The sequence below is a fragment of the Stegodyphus dumicola genome, chromosome X1, assembly GCF_044657685.1.
Source record: "Stegodyphus dumicola isolate Sdum_Otavi_A_Nest chromosome X1, ASM4465768v1".
Classification (NCBI taxonomy): Eukaryota; Metazoa; Arthropoda; class Arachnida; order Araneae; family Eresidae; genus Stegodyphus; species Stegodyphus dumicola.
In genome coordinates this window covers 107545585-107570838 of record NC_140780.1, presented here as the reverse complement: position 1 = coordinate 107570838, position 25254 = coordinate 107545585, and the positions used below count along the sequence as shown (strand labels likewise).

At 31.2% G+C, this 25254-nt stretch overlaps 2 protein-coding genes across 3 annotated transcripts in view; one reads left to right on the top strand and one right to left on the bottom strand.

Moving 5' to 3' along the window:
- Window positions 1-40: 40 nt before the first annotated feature.
- LOC118195900 (trypsin-1-like) lies at window positions 41-25254 on the bottom strand. Of its 2 annotated transcripts, none has more exons than XM_035367239.2 (7): window positions 25034-25254; window positions 19779-19885; window positions 14619-14722; window positions 10683-10755; window positions 7477-7657; window positions 3303-3448; window positions 41-221 (listed from the first exon to the last, which is right to left on the bottom strand). In XM_035367239.2, the coding sequence occupies exons 1-7, from the start codon at window positions 25092-25094 to the stop codon at window positions 66-68; spliced, it is 828 nt and encodes a 275-aa protein (XP_035223130.1). In that variant the 5' UTR covers window positions 25095-25254; the 3' UTR covers window positions 41-65. The 2 variants fall into 2 exon arrangements, with proteins under 2 accessions (XP_035223130.1, XP_035223131.1); XM_035367240.2 differs by lacking the exon at window positions 25034-25254 and adding an exon at window positions 22814-22963.
- Window positions 222-25254, top strand: part of LOC118195903 (trypsin-1-like) — a 122856-nt gene continuing 97823 nt past the window's right edge. Inside the window, exon 1 of the mRNA XM_085807755.1 lies at window positions 222-243. Coding sequence (XP_085663881.1) covers window positions 240-243 — 4 coding nt within the window. The 5' untranslated portion in view covers window positions 222-239. The remainder of the gene's footprint in view (window positions 244-25254) is intronic.

Below are 25254 nucleotides of genomic sequence, written 5' to 3'. Positions count from 1 at the left end.
TTGTTCGTATGAAAAGAAACCGAGAAAAAAGCTAAACAAATTTGAATTTAATATTAATTTTTATTTTAATCAACATGTTCCTCAATCCATTTAATGTAATTGGGCACTCGAGAGTACACTCCTGGAAGGCCACGCCGAGCACATCCAACTCCCCACGATACGACGCCCACTAGAAACGCTTTTTGGTCTTTATATTGAATCAGTGGTCCACCAGAATCTCCCTGAAAAGAAAATACTTCATGAGTAAGTTTTAGATCCTCTGAAAACAATATGCAGTACCATAAATTAATGAGCTAAATTGTTTCCTTAAGAACTAATGCTCAGATTTCCACAGTTTTGAAAATTTTTTGAAATTTCAAAATAATTGTGTCTTAAATTCATATGATTTGTACTCTTAACAGTTATTAAAATACAGAGATCTATCAAATCCAAGTTTTTATTTTTACACAAGTCCCATTTTTACACTTAGTTAATATAGAAATATTTGGAAAAGTTCAGGCTATTGGGTTTTATGAGTCAATAATTATGTGTGACAATCTCACAGATTTCTTGGAAGTCGATAGCAAAACTGAAATAATTCAACGGGTCGCTCGATTTTAAATATACTCAGTTTTAAAACTCTGTTTTTGAACCAACTCATTAAACAAACACTGTTTGAAAGCTAATAACGCTTTTCTCAAATGTAGCAACAGAGGTAAAAACGTTAATTATATTGAGTATAATAAATTTCCTTTCAAATATTGTTTTGGAATTAGTAATAAAATATGAAATATAGCTGTTTTATTAAAAGAAAAACAGATCACAAAATCAGTACTAAATGATTATTCTGAAAAATGCGGTGGATAAGTAAATAATTCGATGGAGATCCCTTATCTTTCACCTATTTTACAACAAAGTTTTCTGCCGGATTGTTTGACGGGACACAATAAAAAAGGTGCGTCAGTGGAAACCCATTAAAACCAAAATCCAGTTTCAAAAAATGGTAAAAACAGCAAGAAACATGACATAATAACATCCGAAGAGAAAGATTTATTGAAATCATAGAATCGTAGTAGTTCAAACAATGCTTTTAATTTTGTAGGAGAAAACATTGAAGAGTTACATTTTTTATCGTTATGGAACCTATTAGTAATGAAGTCGCATCTAAATGTTCTCAAAAAAATTATGGAAAAAAAACAACGAGGTTATAATAGAATAAATAGTTCAAACTTGGTACGACGCTGCTCGAGGAAGTTAAAAATGAAGAAAATGTTTCTAATGAGATCCTCATGGAAAGATCTGATGCAGAGAACTGAGTATTTACAACTTAAGAATTTTCTGGGAGTTATTTATTCGTGGATAACTTAATTAGTATAGCAATAAAAAGCGGTGCAAATGCTTTTGCAAGAAATCAGATGCTTTCAACTGTGGTAAACAACCGATGCCGTTCTTCTTATCCTTTGTAACAAACTTAGAGGTATTTTTATTACTAATGAAAGAAACGATGATATCGAACACTGGTGTGAAATACACTGGTCTGAAAATTTCTGAATTATTTCTGAAAATTTTTGTGTATGGTTCATATGATTACAATTACTTTCAAATTCCATGTCTAGTTAAAAAATACTTGATAATATTTTATCAGTTATAAATCTTTCTGATAACAATTTATTTTGTGATTACGTTTGATCGTAGGTGATAAATATATAAGAATATTTAAATAATAGTTATGTAAATTTTTTTTCAAATGACTTCAAAATGACAATATATGGCTTTAATAAAATATATGAGTATTAAGAATAGATAAAGTTGTAAATATAACTAAGAATGCTATTGGAAAATACAAAGTCTGCCTATAACATTAATTACCAGATATTTATTGTGATAATAATGTATATGATTTTAAATGTATTTCTGTGACATTATTATTTACGTGCTACAGTAAATAAGGTAGTAAAAACAAGAAGAACGACATATGTTTTCTCATTTCTAATTTAAGGATCCATCACTAGAATGATTTTCCTTTAAGTTTCGACTAAAGCTTCAACGTTAAATAATAAGAGAAAATTAAAGTACAATAGCTGAACTTGAAATTTAAAAGTGAAAAGATAATTGGTAAAATTAAAAGCATATGTATAAAAATACGTATTGTTTAGACTAAAGTTGGAATGCAATACCGCATACTTACTAGCACTTAAGTATAATAATCACTTCAAGGAACTCCCCTCGCTCAGATTTGATTGTTCCTTTGGATTCAGTTTACTAATTCTTGAAATATAGGAAGATTTTTTTAAATTGTCATTAGCATCAAACTAATGAAATTTTTATCTATCATTAATTTTGCCAGCGTTGTTTTGTAGAGACATTAGGTAATTTTTGGAAGCCGGAGAGATGAAAAATTAGCAACGCCTTCGCCTGGAATCGAGCCACGGACCTCTGGAATATCGGCCCAGCGTGCAGAACCACTACACCACGAAGGCGCGCCAAGAAGGTGGGAGAAATACCTCATAGTTTAATTTTATATTTTTATACATGCATATTTAACATTTATGTTAATGGATATTTTGATATTAAGTAAGTATAAAGTAAGATTTATTTTTAAGTAATACAAGTTGTTTTAGAATATTTTCATATTTTCTAAATCTGCCGCACAAAAATGTGTTAAGATAAGAACTCAAAATCATTTAGCAAGAATGTTGTACTGTTTTAATGATATTAAATAATAATTTTACCAACACTAAAAGAATTTCAATTGAAATGTTGTCTTGCAGCATAGTAGCATAGTAAAGCTTAGCATAGTGAAAATTAAAAAAAAACTTTAAAGATTTTCTCGAAAACGCATTACTTTGCGTGTTTTAAGATTTAATGCACAAAGCTCCATTTAATTCTTCAGAACGCATTATTAAGAAGATTAATCAATATTGACATTGTATAATGCTTACGTATGTTTCCTCGTACATTGATCCATTGAAAGCAAATCACAGATAAAAACGAATCTGTGGACTACCATTTACACTAATTTAATCTAGAAATTCTAATTTTAAATCTTGGGGAAATTTTACCGATAGCTTTTTCTCTCCCATTCTTTTCTTGCCTTATTTAGTTTTTATTTAATTCCTTTCTTTTCTAGCATGTGATTTAAATCCGTAAGTTGCAAAAGGTAACGCAACAAAATTGTGTACTTCATAACATTTCATGGATTATATTCATCATTAGATATTGATACACATATACTGAGCTAAAGAAAGCGTGTTCCAAATGCTTACGAGAATGAACACTCACTGAAGACTACTTACGTCAGTTGTAAAACTGATAATCTTTACCTGACAGGTATCGAGACCTCCATCTAGATCTCCTGCACATAACATCGCTTTAACAGAGAAAGATTCAGGCCCAAGAAGAATTTCGCAAGCGAATTGTGGTATTAGGGGCAACTCCACAGCTTTCAAAAGATTTGACATATTTCCGCCTGAAATCATAAATCTGAATTAAATAAAAGTACATACTAATTTTGATCTGTTTTATAGAATTCTTTTTTCCCTAACTTTTTTTTAATTTTATGAAGCAAATAAAGAAAACCGTTTTCATAAAATTTCTCAAAATAATTTCTGGGTTTGAATGGTTTCATTTGCTGAAGCTGTGTACAGAATTAAACGCGCAGGAAAGGATTTCGTTTGTATTAACAAATTCAGTTTTATCCTTAATTTAATTTCTTCGTCTCTAATATGTGATCCACTGCCTAGAGCTGGACATTTGGTTTCCTTTTACATGAAATTTTGCATTTATTTTATATATTTTATGAAAGTCGATGGATTTTCTACTAACAAGGAAGGGCATAAATCTGTTTGCATGCTGCAGGAAATAATTTTCCGTCGAGTCTAAGGAAATATTTCTTCCTAATATAAGTGCTTATTAAAACTTTTGTTTATTACTCCTGTAGAGTAATGGGGGAAAATCTTTGTTTAACTCGTTCTTTTACTTCTAAGTGTAAATTTATATTCTAAAAATCTCTTCACTGATTTACTGAAATTAATTGGCTAATTAAACAATTATTTATTTCCTTACTTTTTCCTTGCAAAATTTCCGTCTTAAAGCTTTTTCTCTAAATACTCATTAATAAAATGAACAATCATTATCCAATGTTAGAGGCTCCGAAATTAAAATTAGGCAGGAAAACAACCTTAATTTGACATTGATTTCGAAAACACGTATATCGAATTCTGGGGCGATCAGGCAGATGTCACTTTTCTTCAACAGCAAAAATACCTTCCACTTTATTTTGCTTCTGAAGATGAGGAACCTGATATTTGAAATCAAAAGAGTTATATTCAAAATTTAGACTAAACTAAGATTTACTACATTGGTATGCTTCTCTTCGAATTTAATTTCAAAAATTATTTCAGTTGTTCTTAATCTTTCTTTTCTTAAATTTGGCAAAAACTGAAGTTCTTCAATTAATAAATTAGATTTCATTGAAGCTTTTCATATTCATCAAAATGTATCCGATTCATTTGATGACTTTAATTATAATTTTTACCATGATGACCTTGTCACCCAAATTTCTTTTTTTTTATCTTTTATGGTACCGCATGCTTGTTGTATTACTGCAACAGAGCTTGAGTGCATGTGCAACCTCAAATTTATTATTTATTTGAAGGGTATTTCATTTGAAACCAATACTAAACAAAGACTTAATTTTTCAGTTTTTATATGATAATATCGCTCTGTATATGCATTATTCTTGGAAACGAAACGAACAGTTTTAAGGCAATGAATAGCTTGCATGTGACCTACGATTTCTTAACGTCTCATTTTTGGATAAATTGTTGCAATAAAAAATTTCTTGAATTTACCATATTTACTAATTTATGTCTTAAGTTCTTACACGAAAAAAGAAGAATGGTAAAGAATGACTCTAATGACTCTTAATTACGTTTACGACGATCTGCTGGTTTCTTCTTTTACGAATGTCCGAAGAAGAGATATGCAGCGAATGTAATCAACACAAACATTTCTTTTTACCTTTCTGATGTTTCGCAATTTTAAGATTTTCGTTTGTCTGCTTTAAAGAAGAGAACAACATAATTCAGATAAAAAGTTGCTCTTTTAAGAAAGGCTGATGATTTTCAATGTTTACATTCCAATGTTGATAACAGCATATAAGAAAAGGATAACCTAAAAAGCTCTAATAATTTTAAATCAGTTTTCACACTCTTGTTGAAAGAAACATGTTAATACTATCTTATAGCGCTTCATATAAGTTATCGGTTCCATACAGTAAATATAGAAACTCATATTTCCATGTGCACATTCTAATTATTATTATCCTATATCTTCATTAATTTTGAATTTTAACTGTTTTGAACTAAAAAAAAGTTTCATCGCATGCGAAAGGTTTAATATATTTTTCATCTGAGAGCATGAGATCTTTAATAAGTCCAGGCTAAATAAAAGTTCCTAGATTTGATTGATTTAATACAAACATTTTCTTTTAATTTTTTTTTAATTTTATGAATAAACAAAGAAAAAAATCGAGAGATATTTTCAAAATGAACAAATTTTTACGTAGTTTTTAATCACATAATATGGTAAAGAAGAAATTTTATATAGTTAAGGCTGTTTGTAAAAAGTTCAAGAAGCACTCTAATAAAAGGAATTCTTAAAACTGTATGAAATAATGCATTTTGGATTTATGATGCATTTTGGAAAATGCTTAAAATATTTCACCAAACGCGAAAATTCAATACGGTTATTACGAAAAAGTAGCAATTATCTTTATGGAGTATATTCTCCCATATTTACTATGTTTTTATTGCTGAATAATTATATACCAAATACGTTAATTGAAAACTGATTTTATGCTGACAGTTAGTAACTCTTAATAACTTTAAAAACAAATCTTTCCTTTTTAGTAACGTAACGTAACCACATTGATTAATCATAACGTGGAGGAGAGGTGCTAGTTTTGCAATATAATATTCTAAAAGCATCTTGTATTTAAATAATAGAAAATCTTATTGCTATTTAAATATTAGGAATTCATGGAACACCCTAATAAAGCAAAATACACAAATTCGATCTACATAAAATTCGATCAGAACATTAAACCATGTTAGGAAAGTGACTAGAGATCCTTTTACTTGAACTCGTGCACGCTGGATTGAGTAAACTATGTTTCGTAAATATGTGCAGTAGGAAAGTTATAACACACGCATTCATACAAGCAGAAAATAAGGTATATGAAGTGTTCACGGCGGTTAATCGCCGTTTAACGGGGAACGCAATGTTTCGTGACGGCTGTATGGAACGCCTATCAGTATAAATCTTTCAGACTTAACGATGATTGAAATTTCTATTCAGTTTAAAAGCTTATACCGTTTAATAATAAATTATATATATATATATATATATTGACATAAGCTCTTTTTGACCAAATGATATTATGAGATTCCTACTGTTGGTGTAAAGCTAATTTATTTAACTATTAAAATGTTAGCAAGCTGTTTAAACACAATACCTCAGCAAATATGATAATATTACTCAAATTAATTAAAGTTTGAATGCTGAAGAAATTGGAAATAAATTAGTAATATCTTTTAGAATAATAACTCGAACAATACTTCGTTAAAACGCAGCATCTCACTGAATTAATGACATTTATCCTTAGTTAAGCATTACCATTCATCTTAATAATTGTTTAAAGAGAAGGCACAGGTAGTATTTTGCCCCTCTAAGGTACCTTCATCGACAACTTTTTGACGTTTCCGTTGCGATTAGCAAACATATATTATCAGAAACTATGACCGTTATTCGGCCTCTTGAGATTTATTTTTTTTTCTGTTTGTTCTGTTGTTTTTTCCAGCATATCGATTTTAAAAAAATGAAATAAAAATAACGACAGATTACATGTACATTTTTATTCACCTAAAAATTAAATTACGTGGATCTACTTCTATCACATTCATAAAGTGAGAAAACATTTATTTTACTCATTTTTTATGATAACATTCACCAACTGAATTTCATAGTCTATTATATACTTTAAATTAATAAATTTTTAAACTACTCTCACTAAATGACGTTTTATCTTGTTTTCTCAATTTCTAAAATTTCGAACATTTAAACGTTTTTGCTGGTGGGAAACCGTTGATGCGAACATGAAACCTTTCCAATATGCAAATATTATGCGCAATTAAAATTATTATTCACGCAGTTACGAGTATACTTCAGCAAAGCACTCCGAAACAGAGCATGCACGTATGCATGGAATTTAAAATTGTTAGAAAGTATGACTGATATGAAACAAAACATTCCCATTCACCCTCTATCAACTCAAAAACACAGTAATTCAAGAAAAAAAGAAAGTGAAATTGTTTTCCTGTCGCTCATAATTGACGTCCGGACCTCGATCCTGAATTTTCTCACGATCATTACGGTTTCATGCAACGCGTAACGGGGAGAAAACAACATACGTAACGCAATAACAAAACAAGATACCTTCTTGAGTATCTCCCCAACCTGTAGCGGTGGCGAAACCTGTTACGTTCTGGTCGACTGGGGGAAGGCAGATGCCGTTCACGTAGCTGCTCAGTAAGATAGGTTTTTTCACTCGCAAAACTGCAATGTCGTTCAGGAAGGTCTCGGGATCAAATTTTTCGTGAACTCTGATTTTGTCAACCTAAAGGAATCAATTAATAAAAATTTAGCAAATATTGTGCTTTTTTGTCCGAAATAAATATTTATGTTGCGATACTTTTCGTGAAATAGCAAGGAAATTACGCTTTTTCCTTTTAAGCATTGTGACTAATTTTTAAACAAGTTATTTTGATTAAAAAAAAACCCCTCATTGCTATTTCTCATTCATATTCTTAAAACCTCCTTCGTATTTTATATAATAATTTTGCATTATTTTGACTCGAACAAAGTACGTGTAGAAGTTTATTTACTAAATATGAGTTTCGAAATTCAACAATATGTTAAACTCATAAGAGCAAAAACTTGATATAATCTGCAGAAAGAGTTTAAAATGGATGTTTTCTTAATTCATGAGACTGGAATTTCATATCTTTATCTAAGATAGTTACAGATAGAGAATGAATTTTGTATTAAATAACAACAGTATAAGAAATTACAAAACTGGATTGCATTGTATTTCACAAGAAATGTAATCCGCATATCTTAAACTTAACGTCAGAATTAAAATTCTATATTTTTAATTCATTTGTATGAATTAAAATATCAAAAGAGAATAATGTATTATTTGCATTATCGATTTTCCTTGATTAATTAAATTATAACAAGCTCTATAATGCCTTTACTAGAGCTTCTTTTACTTAATTATAAATAAGGAAAAATAGTATTCAAAGCATAAATGAAAAGGGTAATCGCCTAGACATGTGTAAAAGAATATCTTATTCCTTTGTAGGGTTTTATTTCATTTTTCCTAAAAATTTATTTTCAGTTTGGGAACAGCCTACGTCGATGACATTAGCCAAAGAGCCAACTACACATTGAATACCTCTGTGCAACTTCGGCTGATAATTCAACTTAGGATTAGTTTTCTGTTTTCTACTTTTAAGTTAAAGCCATAAGTGCCGGCTATCTGTACGTCCAAGTATGGCCGTCTATGATTCATTATAAACTAAAATAAAAAGGTATTTTTAACTCTTCTGTTGTCGCTACTGATCCACTAGATCTAAGCAAATAGTCGCTTTGTAGTTTTAGCAGGTTCTAGCAATCAAGTAACTTTAATTTAGCTAGAATACTGCAACTTAGGTTTCCTGTTCCGTTTCTGTTTAAATGCATTTATTAGAATACATTAATTTTAGTTAATGCAAGACATTACGAGCATCTTTCTCAAATAATCTAGCAACCCAATTCTTTCCCTTCGGCAAGTTTCCTAACATAGGAGGTGAAAGTTCTCGTGTAATCAGCTCAGGACACATATTTAGGTGCTATTAAATGTCTTAGATACTCATGAATTTTGAGATATTATCTAAACAAATAAAATGCATCTACATTCTGGTTTCAACTACGAAAATAGAAAAAAATACCGAATTATTCCTAATTGCAAGCATAATTCTCAAGAATTAAGCACTTCTGCTTTACTGTTGGTAATTTGTTTGCTATATCTTGTTGAGATCTAAAGTAGTTTAACGTATTCACTGGATACTTAATTTTTCATTAAAATGAATTAATCTTTCTGCTTAATCAAGCTCACTTCAAAATCAGCAGTTTTCTGAAACTATTTTTCTGAAAAATGTTATGCATTAAATTTCAAAATGCTTTTAAACACATATTTTAATCTATTGTATTAAATACGCGATTTCAAACAGAGAAATGGCATAATGAAAAAGAATAAAATAGCATTTTAGAGTGTCAAGGTTTATATTTCCTTTCTCAGAATTGCTATTTTCTCTTTATCTGAATTTCTCATTTTCTCAGTGCAGATAAAATAATTTCTCTGTAAACAAAAATTAAAAATATCTTTTATACTCGGAGACCAAATCCGGCGTTCCAACATATTTAACACGTCACCGTATTATTCTCTTTTATTCAACCAGTTTTATCTTTTGTGTTGCTGGAGGCAGCAGATTTCTGTTGCCCACTTGAATATTTGAAGAATGTCTATTTTATTCGATCAGAGTCCACGCGTTTTCAGGGTTCTAGAACGTAAAGTAACTCAAGACGATTAGGAATTAGTGAAAATCGAAATCTTCCAAGTTAATTGCAATGGGCCAAGAATGCTGCATTTTCGATTTGATAATCTTTAAGGTAGGAAAAATTGTATCAACAAAGGATGTACTTGACACCATTTTCTATAATAAAGATTATCAGATCGTAATTCAGAAAGAGACTGACTAATGCGACACAGTCAAATATTTTCAAATTTTCAACATTTCAAATAAAATTTAAAAAAAATTGAAGGAGATTTTCCTTTATTATTTGCAAGCAAGCCTTGCTGTGATATTTGCGCTTGCTTTCTCTCATCTAAGAAACCTTACCTGCTACTGATGATTAACTGACACAAAAAATACTATCAGCAAGTAATTTCTATTCAATTCTAATTCTAATTAAATTTACTCATTTTTAACATTTTAAAAGGAAACGTCAAAGATTCATTTGCGAGCAGCTAAAGTATGTTGTTCAATTTTATTTTAATAGGTAGTAGAAATTCACTTTAATTTAAGTTCTACTACTTTTTATTGTAAATATTCCATGTTTCTGCTAAGTACTCTGATTTACTAAATCTTAAGATTAGTTTTGCCCTTTAGCCGCCTTATTTGGTCTGTGCTGCAGCGAAATATCTCTGTCAGTCCCGTGAAGTTTTGTATTTAGTTTTTAAGTTTGTATGAAGCTTGAATGTTATTTAGATCTGAATTGGAAAAATGGCTAGACCATTTAAAAACCGGCAGATCAATACCATATGACGAAACGTAAAGTTTCTTCTGCGTTTTCTCTCTTCTAATAAATAATAAACATAATTATGACAAAAATTAGTAATGAAATATTAACTCTTACAATTAACCTGCAGAATCATTAAGAAATTTTTTTGAAGTCAAGAAACTGAAGAAATCCGCAGTGCCCTCGTCGGGACTCGAACCTTGGACCTCTCGAATACGCGTCGAGTGTACTACCGTTACACCACGAAGGCATGCAGGAAGTAGGGATTTTATAAGTATATATCTAGAAAATATACTTACCAATAAAGAAACAACATTTTTGGCACCTTGATTTTTAATTCCAACGACTACTACGAAATTTTCGACTGCTCTTCTAAAAACAAAAATAAATAAGCAACATTTAACACCTTATAGAAAATAAAACAAACTGTTAAACTACATAAATCTATTTAATTAGAAGTCACACACACATACACAGGTGTGGAGTGTGAAATGTGAAAGCGGAAACTCCTGGGGAGAGAAAGGTGTTTCTAATCACAGGTATTTACAAGAAATAATGTTTTATATTTACGAGAATTATTCAAATGAATGACTTCCAACTGCAGTGGATCCATCAGAACGACGTGTTATGAAGCATTTTACTTCTGTCATGTTACATCAACTGTTATAGTTACATCTATCAATTATGTTTCACTCTGTACGTATCGTTAACATTTGGTTTTACTTTGTCTGCAATTGTCGGTAAGCTAAATTGTCATTTTATAAAATTACATACCATTACTATTGAAATAATTAACATAATTTCAACAGAAACCTTGTGATATCTTTCCAGCAATGACACTTTCATTCATTGCAAAAACAAATAACTCTTTCTCATGATTCATTTAAATTTTCAATTATCAATATTCAATGTGCAACGAAGTATAAACAAGCTTTACAAGGAAATCTTTATCAGAAATAATCGCTATTTACATGCAGCATGTAATCCTCCAAGATAAGCGGCTTTATAGTATGTTAAGATTTTAATCATTCTTTGATGCGTTGTAATCCTTCAGTGCACTCGCTGGGGGCTCAAAAGCAAAACTAATGATAAAAATACTAAATTCTAGTTTAGTAAATTTTCAGCATGATATTGATGATATAAAATTACAAGAAAGGTTATTTAAAAAACATTTAAAAAAGCGCATGAAGTTTTGCATTAACATGAGATTTCGAATTAATAAGAGGTAAAGAAATATTAAATTAAAATAAATTCTGATTCAAATATTAGAAAAAAACACGGAAAATGAACGTAAACCGAAAAATGTATAATTTTCGTAACAGGAATTGGCGTAAAGTAAGAAAAAGCTGAATACTGTAGTTTCGAAGACATTAATTTTTCGAAAGTCAATGTCACCTCGAAAACGAAATGGAGGCGACCAGAAACATGTGCTTCGTTGTGAACTTCAAAACAGCAATCCGCAGGATTCCTGATCTAATGATAGAAAACAAACCCTCTAGTGCCATATGGGAGGAAGATAAAAAGCGATTGAGCAACATCTATAAATTATACTCTTTAAAAGTCTAAAGGCTGAAATCTGGATCATTAACTAAAAACGAAAACCTTATATACATGTTAAAAGTCTCCGAAAAATCTAACTCGCCAACAATAAATATTTTTTTTATTACTGGGATACATTACTGTTATTATTTACATATGGGAGCAGATATTGCAAATTCTAGTTTTTCATCCAACACATGTACCCGAAGGGGTATTTGTGATTTTTTTTTTTTACCTTATTGCCGAAATCATTTTAATGCTCTTTGATGCGGAATTTCGAGGCTTGTAATGCTAAGCCACGAAAGCAAGGAGTATTGAACATAGATTGAGAGTTCATATTTAGTGTAGCCGCAAGGAATCTTTAGTAGTGTATCTTATTGGTTTGTGTTATTATAGATGAATCTTATTAGGGGAGAAAGTTAAATCTAGACCACGAGATATATAATTCCCTTTGGCTTCTTAACGTTCTTATTCGAATAAATGAAACTAATTTCAGTATTAATTAAAACTGAAAATTTTCCTCAGCTTCTGCTTCCTATCATTCTGATTCCTGTCATTCAATTAAACATTTGTCTTTATTACTTCATTTTCCGTCTACTCAAAGTTTATTTCTCCAAATCTAGTTTTGGTCAAGAACTCTTCTGTTTAAGCGCGGCTGATATTAACAGAGTTTTTTCATACCATACTGTTAACTATTTTTCCGTTCCGAATTATCGTACGAATTTAAAAATTATTTCAGTCTTTCTTTTGATTAGTAACAAAATTTCACATATTTTCCACATATTCAACTTTCATGTTGTTTAAACTCCATAGTTATCTTCTTTGTGTGATATAAGATGAACCTTTAAATTCCATGTCAAAGAATGTGAAAGTTATGTTTTATAACACGAAACTCTTAAGCTATGGATTGTACATGGATGAAATGCATGGATTAAGCACGGATGAATCTTAAGCTAAGGAATATTTGTTGGCAAGCTATACTTTCCATTTATATGCTGCCAAAAAGTAGTAAAAAACGCCTTACTTTGGAGAATTAGATTTCCTAGAGACGTTTAACATTCTGCAAATACTTTTTTTTTATATATAATGATCCAAATTTCGCATTTTATTTGCCATTTTAGCCTCTAAAGAACTTGATGCATCTAATTCATAGTTCTAAATTTTGTTCAATAGTTGTCCCATTTTCATATATCTCATTTAAAAATGAAGATGCTGTTTACCTTCGAAACTGTAGTATGATAAATTTTTCCTGCATTATGCCAATTTCTATTGTTAAATTTCATCTTACTGAACTTGTGACTTATTCCTTTAATATTGATCAACATATGTATTTATAAGTATATACATATACATTTATTCAAATTCTCTCTTCATTCAGCTTGAAAAGATAGAAAAGTAATAGCGAAATATCTACATTTTGTAAAACTTTATATCAGAAATATTTCATTTTAAATATTATAGGCTAATTTTAATAAGATTAACAGTCAGATATAAAAGCACTCATTTTTCGAGTACAAAAGAGCTCAAATTTCGAAGTAAGTCTTTCTTGGTAATATCATTTGTTCAATAAAATTTTCTTATAAACCGCCGTATTATTTCTGTCTTTACCAGCTTATTAAGTATTCTTTACATTCTTTACAAGTACTCTATCAGATAAAAGCTATGAAATTGTACTCTCAACAAAAAATGAAAGTTGGGTCTTCTGTATTAATGGGCACGTTCGAAATCGGTTTGGGTTAAGGGACAGCAGCCTCTGAAATATTATTGCTTTGCATCTTCTTAATTGCATTGCATCATTGCTTTTGGTAATGCTACGATAGATTACAATGCTGCAAAATTCATCTTGCACGTAAATTAAAAAATGATAGGTCCATTAAAAAATATCCATCAAGTATTATTTTAAAGCACTCTGCCTCTTATCTTTCTTACATAGTTTCCCTAATACATGCGCAGCATATACTCGCAGGATTATCTCTTTAGAAAGGTATAACTTGCAGCTAATAAGGAGCTTTTAATTTTGAATATAAAATTCAAAAATAATGTTTACCTGGGCAAAACTGTACTACTTAAGAGAGAAACTGTACTACCTCTTGTTTCTTAATAGCATTATTCTACACAACTTTGTAATAAAAATATTGTTTGAAAGTTCCGTTTTATATTTCTTGATGTGTATTTGGTAATCACGAAATGTACAATCCATCTATACTTCTTTATTTACAATTCAATAATTTCTTAAAGTATGAATTTATCAGCTTTAAGAACCATTTCTAACTTTTCTTTTTTCGATACTTTGACCGGATTTAGAACTGAAACTAAAAATAAATTATAATTGTATTTTCTCTTTCGATTTGGAATGACTTTGCTTCTATTATTCTCATTTAACACATAGTTCAACTGACAGCGGTTTTCTAGTTTAAATATCTTTATTTGTAAGGCTGGTGTTTTGTAACGTTTTCTTTTACTTTTAAATTACCCACTCCACTTCCTTTTTTTATCTCTCAAAGGGTTTTCGAAAAAGAAATTCTATTCACTCCGAGGAAATTCTGGCTAAATATTATAGGAAATACTCAGAATCATATCCTCAAGGAAAAAAAATCATATTTCATTCTCTCAAAACGTGTGTTCTTTCATTTTAATTTTATTAATAGATATAATGAAGGAAAGATTAAGATAATAAGAACTGTTTCACAGCTTACTTGTCAACACAATGAGCTGCTGTAATTATCCATCTCTGATTAAGAATTGTTCCGCCACAAATATGAGTCGGTGGAATAAATGAATTAGTGAAGCGCAAGGAAACCTAAAAAAATGAATTAGCAATTATTATATGTATTCAGAACAAAGTCCCGATCAAGAGCAGCATGTATATATATTTTAAAATGTGGTCAACATCACAGAAACATCCTAAAAACGTCACAGGAAATACTTTTAAAGTGTACTGCACCATTTATGTCACACGTGAAGTTAGAAATGACTTTTGGTCTTCAAAAACAAAGCTGAAAATGTCATAAAAATTTTCATTTTGGTGCATTATAAATGAAATATATATATTAAATGTATTTGTTCTACCAATTAGCTACATTATTAAAAATGTGAAATAAAAATTTTAAATATTAAGAAGGGACTTATTGTTTTCATATTGTTCAACTTGTTAATCAGTATCAGGTTTATTAAATTTGAAAGGAAAATTAAAGACGTTATGCTTTTCGAAGGGCAACACTCTGAGAATCGGTTTGCTACAGGGCGCGCGGAAAGTAAATTAAAGGCTTTATATTTGGTTCATGTTATACATGCTGTTAAGGCGTAGTTTCATTTAAGAGAGTACTGAAATATCGTTTGGCACTGAAATTTTCAAGAAAAATATTTAGCATGTAGAGTAACTTCCTAACACTTTTCCCGCGAATCTTCTATTGGTAAAAAAAAACTGGTATGATCGCAAGGCGGGTGGCAGAGCCTCAAAAAAGCCTTTCTTTTTCTCAAAAGAAAAAAAAATTTAAAAAAAAAAAAAAAAAAAAAAAGCATTTCAGAAATTTGATAAAATTTCACAGTTTGCATAAATTTTGTTATAGATTCTTTATTTCCCTAAATTTTTACAGTTTTTCTACTTGCTTATAGTTTTTGAATGAATATTTGTTTCACGAAATAAAAATCTTGTAAAGTTTATTTGTTTAATTGAAGGGAATAATTTTTATCTAGTAAACAAAGTCTTTGATATAATAATATTAATATGAGCACATATGCAGTTGTTATCAGAATTTCAAGCAAACAATTTCAGAAAAACCTTGTCGAAAGAAAACTGGCATAATTTCAAATGCAGTTAGTCTCTGTTACCCGCATTTTAGATTATCCGAGGTATCCCAAAAGTTCGTTTACGAACTTTACATGCTGGTCTGTCAGAACAGGACTTAGTAGTTATGTAGGAAGTTATGCTCGAAACCAATGTTGTTCGAAACAATGTATGTTCGAAGGTTTTAATGGAAAGCGGGATTATTTGAGACAAAGACGTTGCAGAAAAAGCATGTATCTATTACGGAGGAACCTTGCTGATATGTATTACGTTTATGGGGCCGTGGGAGGAAATGGACAAGCAGTGAGACACATGTAAACCAAGAGCCATTTCCAAACAGACATCTACCAAATCAACCATTGTTTGGAGAATTGTATCACAGATTTAAGTGAGACTGGACCTTTCTGAATAAGCGGCCACATCGGTCGGCAACTTATTACACGCACACCTGTCGTTTGTGCCACGGGATATTGAGAGGAACATGGGAATAAGTATCAGAGTAATCGAACACGACCTAACTCCCTTCACTGTTACGAGCATACCGCACGAAGACACTGTACACCCCTATCACTGAATTGACCCAACATTCTCTTACAAAGGCCTCTGAAATGACCCCACCTCTCCAATGCATCTGTGAACATCGTCTTCTAACGACGGCTGGTTACGGTTCCGAACACAACTTCTTACGTAAAACTTGTTTGGTCATGTTTGGTCTTTTGTGGCAGCCTATATAAAAAGCATATTGCTACTAAGCCTATAAAAATACAAGCGATAAAATTTTAGACGATTATTCTTATTAAAATTTCTTTACCTTTAATTGAAATTTATTGTTACTATATCATAATTTTCGATGAATTAAGAAAACGTTTGCAATTGCATCTGTATTTTTATCTTCCGCTTAAAAAAATACCTCAGACCAGAACAATATTTCTTTTTTCAAAATAAAGGACTGCGCTTTCAAAGTTTTTGACTTTATATTTAAATAAACAGCTTTTCTTTCTAATACACTGGTTTTTAAAACTGTGATTTCACTCTCTAAAGGTGCTGACAGCTAGTGATAGGTACACTTATACTGCGCTGGGGAGGGGGTTCTGTAAACCTTTAATAACAAAGAAAGTTATATACTCTGCAAAGTAAATACACTGTTTTATTTATAAACGTACATTACCCTGCTTATAGGAAACCAGTGGTGCATATAACCTTACTCCATAGTTATTCTAGAGGAATTTGTTTACATATCTGGTGAAAATCAACAGCTAAACTTCATTCAAGCTATTAGATATTGATATGCGAATGAAATACTTAAGAAACAAAATGCCTTAGATGAAGTAATGAAACAATTTTTAGCTATTTAAAGATTAGGCACAAAGCAGCCTTAATTTACCTCAGATGTTGAAAATATTCTATCGATTTCAAGGACGATCAGACACAGGCCGCTCTTCTTCAGAAGCAAAAATATTTTTGAAAAATAAAAGAAGTACAATCCCTTCTAGATCGAAAGCAAAACGCAGAGCAAAGCGAACACAAATGTAGCATTACCTGTAGAGGAAAACTAATGAAAGATGAAAAACTAAGCTACAAGAATTTTGAAGCGTTAAGGAAGAATTGGATAGGAATCAATCTCTTTAACAAAAGAAGATAAGTTTTTGTGAATCTGAAAAACTGCAATTAAAAGTAAGTTCCCAGGTGACGAAATGTTATGGATAGCTTTTGCAAAACTAAAGTGAAAATTGTAATTAAGTGTCTAACTATGATTAGTTATTAAACAACTGTTTATTTCTCACTTTCGAACATATCATTGTGTTTTTAACACAAAATTTTAAAGCTGATTTAGTTTGGCTGAAAATATCTCAAACCCCGCTGAAATTATAATGCTACAAAAATTTCCCAAGAATTATAATCAGATATGAGATCTTTAAGAAACAAAAAATGAATTTTACTAATCGGTGAGAAAGGTGACCTAAAATTTGAACTGCTGGAGAATCCGAGTGATTTTGAGTCTGAAAGAGAAATGAAATGAAAAACGGCACGGTAATTATGTTTTTTTTTCCTAGCAGCGGAATGTCTTTTTTTATGATAAAACGAAAAATGTTTAAAGGTTTTTATCAATGACACTGGAAGAAAATTCTCTATCAGTAAGAACCAATTTTAAACAATTGTCAGCAAGAGGAAGTAAATATTCTGGAGAACAAACTCTGAAAGCATAATATGCGTAAGAGTAAAAAGAAGCCTTTTTTTGTTTGTTTGTTTAAGAGGAGGTCACGACTTAACGTAGAGAGGCAAACAGACAGAAAATGAGTTACGGTAAACAGCAGTGCTGAAATTAAATATATAGCGAATAATTAGAATATCAAGGAAAGATGTGGAATTATCACATTCAGCATTCAAAGATGAACTAGACAGCTGAATCGCTCAAATTCATAATATAAAATGTTGGTTAAATCGTCTTTATAACCGTCGAAACGCGCGAATAAGTCATCAGTGTAGAGAATCAAAAACTGAAAAGATAGTTTCTCTAACAACTGACCTCAAAATAATGCATGTAAATGTCAGCAAGTAATGGAGTCGGAGGATTTCCCATAGCTAGTCCTTCAGCTTAGCGCTAGGTTCGTGTTCGATTTTCTCCGCCTTTTGCTTCTGATGTAAAAGCGGTTGCCACTTCTTTCATTTTGGAAAAAAAAAAAAAAAAAAAAAAAAAAAAAAACCCTTTGAAATCGATAGAGTTTTATTTAAAATCTACGTCAAATTATGGGGACATTTTGCTTAATATTAAATTTTACATATGCATGTTTCTCCTTCATTTGAGCATTTAGTTATTCTTTGAAAGTAAGAAGAAATAATATTAATAGCTTGGTGAAGAAAAGGATTTATTTGGAATTTTGGTACCGTAAAAACTCAGACAGTGGATCTACGAACAACGTATTTTTTGCGAAAAATCTGATTGCTAAAGCTTTGACCTAAAAGAAACATAGATTTTGCGTTGTGGAATATGCCTTTTCATTAAGCTAGTGAATACATTTTGAGAAATAAAACAAACGAAGATGGCAAGTCAGTAGATTATGAGTGGCTCAGGAGTAATTACTGAAAACATAACTGCGAGCAGACGCTTTACATTTGCCACAAATGAAGCATCCAGTCATTAGTAAGTTTGACATGTTATATTTTTAAGTATCTCTTTTTCTATCATTTTCCACTATAGTAACATAGAAAACAGACAGACTTATGATATTATGCATTTCTCCCGCGTTCATATTCGTTTTATTTAAGTATAAATGCTCTTAGTTCCATCATTCCAATTTACCTGAGTTCTGTATATTTGGCATAACAAAGTCACTAGGAGATGTTGTCGGCGGTCCAATAAATTTTTAAACCAAGGGGCGCCTAATCAGAATGCTTCAGACATCACTGATCTAAAAATTATCTTTAGATATTGCACATATAGATTAATTTTTGCTTTGCTACAATACTGTTCGAAAAAACAGACAGCAAAACACCTGATTTTTTTTAATAGGATAGCATATAACTTGGGGAAGAGAACTTTTATTTAAAGTTGCGGTGTTATTGAGTCTAAACGAGGATACATACTTATTTTCTATGCCCCACACATCTGGAAAACGTTTGTTTAAATTTCGCCAATTCCTGAAAAAAGAATTTCCCTCCTATAGTCATACGACTATCATACGACTTACTCACGACTCGTCACTCAAGGTAATAAGACTCTTGGCATCCGACAATACCTGGAATTGCGAGTAGTGCTCAGATTGGGAAACCTTGATTTAAAGGACATTTATACGTCATGTAGAGACATTAGGTATTTTTTGGAAGCAGGCAAGATGAAAAATGAACAATCGCCTTCGCCGCCGGGAATCGAGCCACGGACCTCTGGAATACCAGCCCAGCGTGCAGAACCACTACACCACGAAGGCACGCTAGGAAGGCGGGAGACTTTATAGTTTTAATTCAGAATTATAGATTTAGATTTTATGTTAAAATCTAACAAACTTATAATCTGCTGTTTTTAAAAGAATAAAATTAATTTTAACCATTAAAATTACAATTTTTGACAAACCTGCCAAGGAAATTCACCGTCAAGTGCATTCCTTCCGCCAACTATTCGATCTCCACCGTTCACAACTCTCGAAGTTCCACAGTCTTTCAGTGTTACTGACTTTTTGCCTGTAAATCAAATACTAATTAGATAGTAATAAGACTATTAAAATATCACGCCTAATGGCATCTTACTATTTCTATATAATTACTTGTTACAATTTGTATTATGTCCCTACACGAACATTTTGAGTCATCTGTAATACTATTACAATGAACTGCTCAAAGCCCCTTTTTATAAAATGGAAAAACGTTTTATACAACTTTAAATGATGATATATTTAAATAATACAAATAACAAATTAATCAGAGCATATAGGTAATTGTCTTAATAGGAACTTCCACTAAATGGTTTTCAGCAAAAACAAGAAAAATACAATGTTTACGAAGCACTTCCTTTTGTGTTCTCCAAGCTCGTAATCCTGCATTTACTCCATAACCAATAAGTGATCAGTTTTAGTTTTTCTTCTGAATATTTTATTCCCTTTTATTACGTTTTGTGTAGGTATTTTTAGTTCATTTCAAACTGCTTTCTTCTCCTGGAGATATATCAAAGGTTTCGGTTTGGTTCTCTGACTGTAGAACCCCATCGGTTTGGCTTTCTGGTTCTAGAACAAACATACGCAGAATTTACTTGAATTCCCTTGTTCTTTAAGCCATCTCTCAGTAAAACTGCTTTGACACTTTAACCAGGTTTTTATCTGATATAGTCTGATAACACTTGTAAAGATATTTATGCTTGTCTTGCTGTTAATTTCGAAATTTAGGTCTCTTAATATAAATGTAACCGAAACTTTTATACTTCTATATAAGTTAGGGCTCAAAAATCTTTTTAATATTTAACTGAGAGATTTTCCCTCCGAGATTTTCTCCTCTCTTCATACAGGCAGATTATCATGCATTGATGCTCTTTTGTCTTTGGATAATAATTTTTAAGGAAAACATTTTGAGCTTAAAACTATGGGCACTTAATAGCTAATGCAAGAGGCCTGGAGCAGAATACTTTAAATACTGTACATCGGCAAATTATTTAGTCATCATGCGTACTAACAAAAGGATAATGTTTCTTTTACTAATTTACCTAGTTAAAAAAATTGTCAACTGCTAAAATTTTAAAACTAATTACTGCTAGTCTTAATATTTTTGTTCTTGAAATATCAGGGTTCCTATTTTTCAGTATTAGTTTCAGGAATATACAGGTACTTTTATACAAAATTAAATGTGCATTTCGTTCTAAAACTCAGTTGCTTTCGTATTAACTCGTGCGACATTTGTCAAAAATGTTTCAAATAAATATGTTCATCTGATTAAAAAATAACGCTTATTTAACATTTGTGTTATAAGATGGTATACAGTATTTTTCTCCCATCTTTCACTAATTTTATCCAAAAATCTAGAGGGTAGAATTATGCGAATAATTTAATTTCCTAAGGATACGATTATAGTAAGAACATTACAAATGAAAAGTAGCCGGGAATAAATTACGAATAATTATCACAAAACTATTCCTTTAGAAGAAGCCTACATTCCAATAAGTAAGTAATAGTAATATTAACATTACAGTTTCTAACACATTATATTCAATTCTACTTCCTTTTAACTTGAATCTCGCCTAATCTCACTGTTGCCTCTACTACTCCTTAGGCCTCATATCAGTCATAAATAATTAAAGAAGGGGAATTTGCAGCTGACTCAGCGAAATCGTAGACTGCATGTCGGTTCGTGTTTGCATGTCGGTTCTATGAGTGGTCCGTTCTGCATTAAGCTGGCATCAAGTGCAAAATTTAGAAGCGAAATGTTAGGCGTGACCTCCACAGGTAGTTTGCGGGAGATTGTTAGCAAGAAGAAAGCTGTCACTGCTTGAACCAACTCTCTTTTTAAATTTAAGGTATCTCTGACTCTGAACGCATTGAGAAAGGGGAAAATTATGCGCATATTTTTAAAATTTGTGCGAATTTTAAAATTTAAATCCCGGGGCTGCGGCCCGGTAGCTAGTGGTTGACTCCCGCCGAGTTGGTAACCAATTCTGCATGGATATATCTATACCCGGGTCGGAAGCCAACTCAGCGGTTTACCTCCCCTAACCACTATTCCGTCTGGGCGACTTTTCTGCCTTGCTAATTACCCGAAATAAGAGAGACTACGGAGCCAAAAGGTCCGGGTTCGAATCCCGAGTAAGGCATAAATGTTTGTGATAATGCAAACGTATAGTGTCGATGCGGGAAGGCGGCACTCTAAATATGCGGCAAGCCGAAATCCTCTCGTCTTTATTGTGGGTGAGGAGAGGTTTGGGAGACCCCCGAATTCCCTCCTGGATGCTCTTCCTCAAAATTGGGGGCGGAAAATAGAAGTCCAACATCTCATCGAAGTAGGCTCTGGCAACCACCGTTCCGTGTAATATGTACAAGACAACAACAATAACAGCAAAGCAGAAGAATAAAAGTTCACGAAATAACTGCATTAATTATTCTATATTTGGCTAAATAACCCTAATCATAGGCTTCTTAAGCTTTAGCAAAAACTGCGTCTTTTTCAAAGCCTAAATATTTCAACATTCTGAAGATGTCGAATTTAACTTGATGCTACAATCACTGCTGAAATCATTTTTAGAAGTCGTGATTCGTTTTCTGTTGAAAGTTTTCAAATATTTCATTATACAACATAGTAAAAATGTACAACATAATTCATAGTAATTATACAGGTTATTTAAGTTTACCAGTACATTTTTATAAAGTACTACACACATATCTGGCATACATGTTTTTGAAGAAATAGTAAATAATGTCTGAATAAGCTTAATTAAAATAGGACTATATAAAGAAACGAAAATGTTAGTCATCAATCCTGAAAATAATTATTTATAATTAAAATTAGTATATTGGAAACTTCAGTACTTAAATGCACTTATATGAAATTAGTAAACATGATAATTAATTACATTTCTTCAGTTGCGGTGTGTCTGAAAAAAAGATTCACATAATGCATAGAGCAACTTACTTTCACTAAAAGCGATCCCAAGCATCAGGAAAATTAGTATTCTATTCATTTTGGAAAAAAAAATGTATTGATAGATATAGCTTGGTTTCACCTCAAGCTCTCATTTTATATATGAGCAAGGTTTAGAGCAAAGATTAAATAAAGAGATGTTATCTTTATGCGACATATTATGAGGATAAAGGCGAGAAACGTCTTTCAAAATATGAATATAAATCTATTATTTATTTTACTCTTTACCATCACTCAGGACGAAAATCTTTATGTTTGATGGCGTTATCAGTCACAGATTACTTAATAATTTACCATATTTTTATTAGCATACTTATCTCTTCCTGCAGAATTTGTTTTCATGTTGCAATTCGTTATATCAAATGATAGTTTCATATCATGCTTGCACTTTATATTAGTTAACCATGTGTTCTTATTATTTAAATATTCAGTCTTTAAAAAATGTTTTGGAACAAAAGAGTAGGTTTTAATTTAAGAACAAGAGTGACGAAGTTTTGTTCTGGCTCATAGTAATGAGTTTAGTCTGAAAAAGAAGAAAAAATAAAGTAATCACGATACAATATCGTAAGACATGAGAGTTATCCTTGCTCTCATATTGGGTAGGTAAAAAATCATGATTGACTATTGTTATTAAGAACAACAAAATTAATTATATCAAGAAAGACTTATAAAAGGTTTATACAGGGATTCTTTTTGCTTGGCGACAAAGTTAACTGAACTTCCATGATCTTACGACATAGTGATTTTGATTTTGAATTATTATCATCAATATTGTCACTATGAATAATATAATCTCACTTAATGAATTTGCAAAATGTGTTTGGTTTACCTTGTTTAAACTGAAGCTAACCAGTGTAAGGCTAACTAAAACAGATTTTCCATCAAATGATCTACCCAAAGAATGAAATAATATGACACAGGTTACTTTTATAACATCCTAAATTAAATTAATTTGCCAAGTGCCTTTATCCAATTGCCTATTATGTGTAGCCGTATTTGAAATCTGAGAATTCTCGCTTTGTAACTCATTGAAATGTCGCACAAGTGACAATCAAGCTAAAGATTGATTTCTACGACTTGAGTATTACAGAAACTCATTCTAGCAGGTAAAATGTGCAACTTGAAGGCAACAGAACTTAAAATTCAACATTTCAAATTTATTGGATGCGAATGCCTGGATAGCTGCCAGCTAACAAATATTAATTCAGAAGTTACCTGAATACTTGCGAACAAGTCTTAGTTTTAACCTCCAGTTTACGGATGCTCAACTCAGGCAACAGAGAGGACATGAAGTAAATGTTTTATCGTAATAATTTATTTCAGTACAAGCGATTTCAATCAATTAATAATTACAGTTAATGAGCAATATTATAACCGAACTGAGCCTCATCTTCAAGCTATCTTCTTTTTTAGAGATAACTTTATATCTTCTTTTTTAGAGAGTTCTTGTGTGCATGAAGTTAGACTGAACAAAGCAGCGTAAAAATTAAAAATTACTGATTATGAATTTATTAAGAAATTATTAGCTATAAATTGAGTAAATCTGCGTTTGAATTTATAAATTTTGGGGCTATTGATGCACGGTATAAAGTGTTTGTTAATACGAAATGAAGTTAGAAAAGAGCTTCTAACGCTATAGTAAAAGAGCACATTTCTTTTCTCACTCTGAGACCAGGCGAAGAAAGTAGATTAAGTATTGTTTAACCATAAAACACATCGAAGAAAGAGTGCTTAAGAAACAGTTTATGAAGTCACGCAGTAAGGCAGGAGAAAATTCTTTACAGCGGTGTTTAAGCAAGTATTTTAGCAGAATAAATACAATTAGCTGCTTTACAGGCATGGTCACAAGTTTAAATTCGATACTGAAATGCTTATTTCAAAATTAATTGCGAAGTGGAAAATGAGTCGCTTAAAGCCACCGACAATGTTAAGAGATGCTGTGTGACTGCATGTATCAATAATGCTCAAAGAAATGCTATCTATGATATTAATGATGTTTTTATTTGCCTTCCTACAGCGCTCTGTAATGAGAGGATACCTCATCAAGCATTTAGTTTAAAACAAATTTTGTTTTCCGCATTATAGGTAATACGGCGTTATGGTTAAAAAAATACGTGATAAATTGTTTAAAAACTCTGTCAGTTTATGCATTTCTGTGTTATATACAATATTGTACATTTCAAACCACATTTTTTTTTAATTTTGACTTACCTGGCAATGGTATTGTCTCATAACCTGCCAGCATCTTTAGCCTGTCATCTTTTACTTTCATCTTTACTCTCTAATCTTTTCCTTTCATCTTTACACTTTTCTTTTCGTCTTTAACCCCTTATCGTTTCCTTTCATCTTTAACCTGTCACCCTGTCCTCCCTGGGTTCTTTTATTCTACGTAACCTTTCATCTTTATCGGAGAGTAAGTAAGACTCACAAAC

Excerpts from the sequence above, each read along its gene's own strand:
- LOC118195900 (XM_035367239.2), bottom strand. The coding sequence starts at position 25,094 with ATGAAAGTAAAAGATGACAGGCTAAAGATGCTGGCAGGTTATGAGACA. Across the intron at positions 19,886-25,033 it reads TGAGACAATACCATTGCCAG|GCAAAAAGTCAGTAACACTG; the intron begins GTAAGTCAAAAT and ends TTTGATTTACAG. Across the intron at positions 3,449-7,476 it reads TTGGGGAGATACTCAAGAAG|GCGGAAATATGTCAAATCTT; the intron begins GTATCTTGTTTT and ends TTATGATTTCAG.